This window comes from Mesoplodon densirostris, chromosome 18 (genome assembly GCF_025265405.1).
Source record: "Mesoplodon densirostris isolate mMesDen1 chromosome 18, mMesDen1 primary haplotype, whole genome shotgun sequence".
NCBI classification, from domain to species: Eukaryota; Metazoa; Chordata; class Mammalia; order Artiodactyla; family Ziphiidae; genus Mesoplodon; species Mesoplodon densirostris.
The window spans coordinates 40,399,664-40,407,123 of NC_082678.1; the positions used below are offsets into that span (position 1 = coordinate 40,399,664).

General features: G+C 45.5%; 1 protein-coding gene across 1 annotated transcript; it reads left to right on the top strand.

The window, feature by feature from the left end:
- The first annotated feature begins 3,395 nt into the window (after positions 1-3,395).
- On the top strand, positions 3,396-5,051 carry LOC132478080 (RNA-binding motif protein, X chromosome-like). The gene is given in 1 exon segment (XM_060080851.1): positions 3,396-5,051. A coding segment is annotated over 1 exon segment (1,176 nt). The 5' UTR covers positions 3,396-3,530; the 3' UTR covers positions 4,707-5,051.
- Positions 5,052-7,460: the final 2,409 nt, after the last annotated feature.

Here is a 7,460-nt window from a genome sequence, read left to right on the forward strand (position 1 = left end):
TTAAAAGCTCAGGAATGTATGACGACACAGAGATGGGTAGCATTTGTCCTGGAGGACCACAGGATGCCACAGGGACCTCAGGAGGACTCACATCACTGTTTCACGAGGTCCAAACGATGCCACTCGGATGTGGTTGCCTTGAACACAACTGTCCTCCGGCATCCATGCGTGGTCCGGGTGCTCCTAAGGGTGGCCTTGGAGGGCGACACAGGCTCACAGACAAGGTTGTCTACACCAGACCATGTCTCCTTGACTACATATGTTTTCAGGTATGTGGAGGAAATCCAAGATCATTCTTCATGGAGAAAGAAGTCCAGATCCCAGTTTATAAGAGAGTGTATCCATGAGACAAATGTCTAACTCTCCCAGATAGGTCTTGAGGATCTAACTCCTTCTTTCTCTTTTTTTCCCCCCTAGTGGACTCTGGTTGAGCTCTAGTGCTCACAAGTCATGAATCTTCCAGGACAGTCACAATTCAAATACTACGTTCCCAATTTTTGACCATGAGGTCTGAATTTGGGTCCTGAAAATACAGTTACACACACCTAGGATAAATTCTTGTTGTTGCTCTTGACTGATTCCTTCGTATTTCTCTCTTGGGAGCTGCCCTGAATAACGGGGATCTGGGGAAGGACCGTTCCTAGACGCCTGGTGCCTGGTGGAGACAACAGACTGACAAGAACATGTCCAGTGCTCTGGGGGAGAAGGGCTCTGGGGGAGAAGGGCTCTAGGGGAGAAGGGCTCTGGTGAGGCAGTGCCCTCCCCAGGCTGCAGTGGTCAGCCTTGCCTCTTCCTCTGAAAGCCCTCCAACCCACTGGCCAGCTGAGCCCTCAGGCATCCCCAATGAGCTCTAAAACCCAGAATCCAAGGTGGGCATCATTAAACTACCACCTCCTCTGAGTTCTGGAGAATATTACTGAGCAGTTCTGTTCAAACACCTTTAGAGACCAGGTTAAAGTCCTGGAAAATGTAAAGAGACTTGATTTACAGGGATGGTCAGCGTATGTCATACACCATAAAAGGTGTTCCCATTCAAAATAAGAATTTAAAAACTGTGCTTGCCAAACGAAATACATGCTTCCAGTTTCCAGTGCCTGGTTTGGAGTGTCCACAGCAGCATCAGAGGAAAGAAGGAATCTTTGGTAAAATTCTGCAAGCTTTAATGAATACACTCTATGCCTAATTCTTGGTATCCCAGCTTCTTCCAAGATGAGGTTATGTTCTGTGCCTTTGGCCACATGCCATTTCTTCTGCGCATCTCCACGGGCAGCCTGAATCTCTCTGCAGTGGCCCTCCGAGACTTCCTAAAACACACTGCTGTGTTTAACTTAATTTTCTCTCTGTTCTCCTAATACCACATGATGAATAGACTATATTCTGGAAAATAGTTTTTTTGTGGTATTTTCTTTTAAACCCCAGTGTCTGGTTCATCCCAATCCTTTTCTCTCTGTGTGTTTCCCAATGTTCAGACCCTTTTTGTTAATTAGCAGTGACAGATGACTCACCCGTCTTGCTGGCTCCCCAGAGGAAGAAAAAGCTTGCTTCTTCTATTGATCTCAAGCCCTTCAAGAGTCACCAAATGCTCCTGGAAGCTTCTGTCACAGGGAGGAAAGTTCAATCTGAAAAAACTTGGGCAGTGGTCCAGCCATCCCTCGCATCCGACAGCAAGGACAGATGGGCCTCCCACTGCTCGATGCTGATGGGGTTTTCAGGAGCCCTGGCCATCAGAAAGAGGGAAATGTCACAGATTCAGCAAGGGCAGGGGCTGGCTGTCCAAAGCCGGGAGGGTCATCAGCTCAGCAAGAGATCAAGCAGCTTGAAGGGAAGGAGACCCATGGAGGCCACAAGGGACCGTGTGGAAAGCAGAAATCAGTAAGAAACATCAAGATGAGGCACCTAAGGGACCAAAGAAGGAGAATTCTGGGTGGTAGAATGTTTAAGGGAGTCTGAGGCCTCTTACTCAATCTCCCTGAAATTGTTAACCAGATAGAACTCTCCAAGCTTTAAAGGGCCCCTGATCAGTTAATGGGATAAAGAATCATCTGTGCATCACACTAAGCGAAGTAAGTCAGAAAGAGAACAAATACCACATATCACTTGTATGTGGAATCTAAAATATGACACAAATCAACATATCTACAAAACAGAAACAGACTCGCAGACATAGAGAACAGATTTGTGGTTGCCAAGGGGAAGGGGGGTGGGGGAGGGACGGATTGGGAGTTTGGGATCAGCAGATATAAACTATTATATGTAGGATGGATAAACAACAAGGTCCTGTGTAGCACAGAGAACTAGATTCAATATCCTGTGATAAACCATAATGGAAAAGAATATGAAAAAGAATGTATGTATATTTATAACTGAATCACTTTGCTGTACAGCAGAAATTAACACAACATTGTAAATCAACTATACTTAAATAAAATTTAAAAAAAAAGAATCATCTATAGGATTCAGAAGTTTTCCACATCTGTACCTGAAGGCAGGAGCTCTTTTTCTGGCATGAACAAGAGACGGATCAATTACACAGAGAGTCTTGAAGAGGTGAGATCCCAACTTTTGTAAACATTAGGCTCTGTGGATGAAACCCTATCCAGAACAGGAAGATAATTTTCAGTGATGCTTAAGGTCATACAATATCCTACCAGGTACTTTTTGGAATTTCTTAGTAGGCACATTTCTTCAAAAATTGCTTAATTAACAGATGGTATTGAAAAATGAAAATGTTTTGCCAATGATGTACTTTTTCCATTTGGAGGGTTTGTGAAGTTTCTTTTTTTATTTATGACAGCCATTAAAACTAAGTGTTGAAAAAAAAAAAAGTAAAGGTAGAACAAGACCTGAAAAATCTCTGTATAATTAGAGTATTAAATCAAGATTTGCTCAACTAAGGAGGCCTGTTCCATCTCATTTAAGTGGGAATTTTATTCAACAAATAAAATAAGTATTTTGAAAAATTATTTTTTCATTCTTACCTCAGTCTTTGTTAACTTTTTTTTTTTTTTTTTTTTTGCGGTATGCGGGCCTCTCACTGTTGTGGCCTCCCCCGTTGTGGAGCACAGGCTCCGGACGCGCAGGCTCCAGACGCGCAGGCTCAGCGGCCATGGCTCACGGGCCCAGCCGCTCCGCGGCATATGGGATCCTCCCAGACCGGGGCACGAACCCGCATCCCCTGCATCGGCAGGCGGACTCTCAACCACTTGCGCCACCAGGGAGGCCCTTTGTTAACTTTTATATTCACATGTTTTATTATATAGAACATGTAGGCAAAATAATACATGTATATTATTTATTAATAAATACATATACAAATAGTGGCTCTCTAGCCTCAAAATAGTTTTACTGGTAAAGAGTGCTTGATCAAAAAAGTGTAGCCTCTCGTTGCGCAGTAGTGCGAGTGGCTTCTCGCTTCGTTTCTCGGGATCGACCACCGTCCCTCGTGCTGAGCTGCTAGGAAGCTGCCGTCGGCGAGCTCGTAGGAGCTTGAAACCGTCGTTACCCCTCCGACTTTCACCAGAGGGATAAAAATGGTTGAAGCAGATCGCCCAGGAAAGCTCTTCATCGGTGGCCTCAATACAGAAACAAATGAGAAAGCTCTTGAAGCAGTATTTGGCAAATATGGACGAATAGTGGAAGTTCTCTTGATGAAAGATCGTGAAACCAACAAATCTAGAGGATTTGCTTTTGTCACCTTTGAAAGCCCAGCAGATGCTAAAGATGCAGCTAGAGACATGAATGGAAAGTCCTTAGATGGAAAAGCCATCAAGGTAGAACAAGCCACTAAACCATCATTTGAAAGTGGTAGACGTGGACCACCTCCACCTCCAAGAAGCAGAGGCCCTCCAAGAGGCCTTAGAGGCGGAAGAGGAGGAAGTGGAGGAACCAGGGGACCTCCCTCACGTGGAGGGCACATGGATGATGGTGGTTATTCCATGAATTTTAACATGAGTTCTTCCAGGGGACCACTTCCAGTAAAAAGAGGACCACCGCCACGAAGTGGGGGTCCTCCTCCTAAAAGATCTGCCCCTTCAGGACCAGTTCGCAGCAGCAATGGAATGGGAGGAAGAGCTCCTGTATCACGTGGAAGAGATAGTTATGGAGGTCCACCTCGAAGGGAACCCCTGCCCTCTCGTAGAGATGTTTATTTGTCCCCAAGAGATGATGGATATTCTACTAAAGACAGCTATTCAAGCAGAGATTACCCAAGTTCTCGTGATACAAGAGATTATGCACCACCACCAAGAGATTATACTTACCGTGATTATGGTCATTCCAGTTCACGTGATGACTATCCATCAAGAGGCTATAGTGATAGAGATGGCTATGGTCGTGATCGTGACTATTCAGATCATCCAAGTGGAGGTTCCTACAGAGATTCATATGAGAGTTATGGTAACTCACGTAGTGCTCCACCTACATGAGGGCTCCCGCCATCTTATGGTGGAAGCAGTCGCTATGATGATTACAGCAGCTCACGTGACGGATATGGTGGAAGTCGAGACAGTTACTCAAGCAGCTGAAGTGATCTCTACTCAAGTGGTCGTGATCGGGTTGGCAGACAAGAAAGAGGGCTTCCCCCTTCTATGGAAAGGGGGTACCCTCCTCCGCGAGATTCCTACAGCAGTTCAAGCTGCGGAGCACCAAGAGGTGGTGGCCGTGGAGGAAGCCGATCTGATAGAGGGGGAGACAGAAGCAGATATTAAAAACAAACAAAACTTTGGACCAAAATCCCTGTTCAAAGAAACAAACAAAAGTGGAACCTATTCTATCATAACTACCCAAGGACTACTAAAAGGAAAGATTGTGTTACCTTTTTTAAATTTCCTGTTAAGTTCCCCTTCCATAATTTTTATGTTCTTGTGAGGAAAAAGAGTAAAACATGTTTAATCTTTGATTTTATGAATTACTTTCAACAAGCAAATGTTAAGTGTGTTAAGACTTGACATGTGTACTAGTATTGTAATTTTCCAAGTAAAAGTGTCCCTAAAGGCCACTTTCTATAAGATTTTCCCCAGTAAATGAGGCAAGCAATTCTAAGATCCTTCACAAAATATCTATTCATCTAAAATGGAGAGATGAATCCTCCTGCCTATACAAACAAGCTAGCTATTAGAGGGTGGTCGGGGTATGCTACTCAGGATTTCAGAGTGTCTTCAAACTGAAATCTCAATGTTCTCAGTATGAAAAACCTGAGATCAGATGCTTATATTGTAAGGAAAATGCTATTCGCCCAGTAAACCCAAAAAAGCAAATGGATAGTGCTGGCCATATTTTGCTTTTCTGACATTTCCTTGGGAATCTACAAGAACCTCCCCTTTCCCCCTCCCCAATAAGACCATTTAAGTGTGTGTTAAGCAACTACAGAATACTAAATAAAAAGTTTGGCCAAAACCCAAAAAAAAAAAAAAAATGTAGCGACCACTGCTCTAAATCAGGGTTTCTCAAATGTGGCCGCAAGTCAAACTCACACAAAAGGCACGTTAAGCCCAGATTTCTTGCCTTCTCCTCAAATTAGGTTCTCTGAGAAGTGGAGCCTCGAAATATAGTTTTTAAGCAAACTTCCAAAATGATGCTTTTGGCACTGGTCTGAGGAGAAGCACTACAATGCACAGTTAATAATAAATAATTGTCTCAACTCATACTTCAAGAGACTAACAGACCTAGTTAGTGGCCAAAACTTTTATGGGCAGGAATGATGATCATATATCACAAGGAGCAAGGTGACAGTTTATAAAGAAATTATTAAACTGCCAAGTGTAACTTCCATATCAAGAACCATCTATCAGAATTAGAGTTTTCAACCTGAAGTTCGTGGGTTCCAAGGATGCACTTCAGGGCTCTGTGAACTCCCTGAATTTGCGTGCAAAATTTTGTATATAGATATGTATGCGCACTTTCCTTGTGAAAAGAGTTATAGCTTCCATCAGATTCACAGAGGGCTCTGTGGCCCAATTAAAGCTTTCAAATTACTGTTATCTTCCTTGGATGTTTATCAGCTAAAAACTTAACATGCTGAAGATAAAAACTCATCATCTTCCCTTTCCAAACCAGCTCACCTCTTGAATTTCTTAGAAGCAAAGCACCTTGGTGTTGGAAGTAACACCCTCTGCAAGTGTCTCTCTAAATGTTTCTGACAAATTGTTACCCATGTTCTGCTCAGGAACTCAAAAAACAGCTTTGTTACACAAGTCACCTTCAGAAACTTCCACCTGGGTTAAGCTGAAATAGTATTTTTCACTATTTTCGCCGCAGAGTGGGTCTTGCTCAGGTCCTGGGACCTAGAAAAACATGCTGAATCCGTTTCCCACTGGTCAGTTTTTCAGATATGTGAAGACATCATGACCCACCCATCCCCCCCTTTGCCCAAAGCTTTGTTTCTTCAGAGGAGATGTCTCCCATTCCTGATAACCCTGGGCAGGGTACTTCACTATACTGACAACTCTTTTTTTTTTTTTTTGCGGTACGTGGGCCTCTCACTGCTGTGGCCTCTCCCGTTGCGGAGCACAGGCTCCGGACACGCAGGCTCAGTGGACCAGGGCACGAACCCGTGTCCCTGCATCGGCAGGCGGACTCTCAACCACTGCGCCACCAGGGAAGCCCCAACTCCTTTTTAAAATGCTCTACGGTTTGCCAATTGCCCATGATTGAACATTCATACGATACACACGTAACTCCAGTCTCTCAGATTTGGACCTGATACTTACTACTAACACAGCTTTGTCCCACAAGATGACTGTGTGGTCGAGTGCAGGATGGCCTGGAAATGGGCAAGACCGGAAGTTCTGAAACTGGTGAGGGCTTCACCCGTTATCCCGGTTAGAAATGATGGGGAAGGAGGTAGGGGTAGAGAGTGGACAGAGCGGAGGTGTTGAAGAGATAGGCGGTAAAATCATAGGACTTGGCCACTGTTGGCACGTGGGAAAGGGAAGAAGGGGAGGGAGGAGGCGAGGAAGACACCACGTTGAAGGCGTGAGGTGAGGGGGGCAGGCAGGCAAGAGACAAGGTGGGAAGAGAGGCTGGCACCCCACTGAACTTCAACACTGAAAGAGGGAAGGTGGAAGGAGAGCGCCCAGGAAATGCAGAGTAGGTGAGAGCTGGAGAAGCGGGACAGAGCAAGGTTGGGGCAAATCATATGCCCCTGGGAAGCCAAGTGAGGTGAGAACCCCAAGGACGAGAGACTCCGGGTAAGAACCTGGGATAGGGCCCGAAAGCTTCAGCTCTGGGTGTGGGACTGGCAGAGGGGTCTGGGAAAGTCACGAAAACGACCTCTGCAGCCCTCGCAGTGCTTGGTCCAAGTGCCCGGCCCAGACCCGGGGCTCACTACACATCCAGGTGAGGACTGAGTGACCGCGCGGAGCTCGAATGAATGACACAACCGCCCGCTGCGGACGACGCACAGTGGCCTCGGCGCCGCGGAGGCGGGGGCGGGGCGGAGCGACCCGGACGGCCAATCGGAG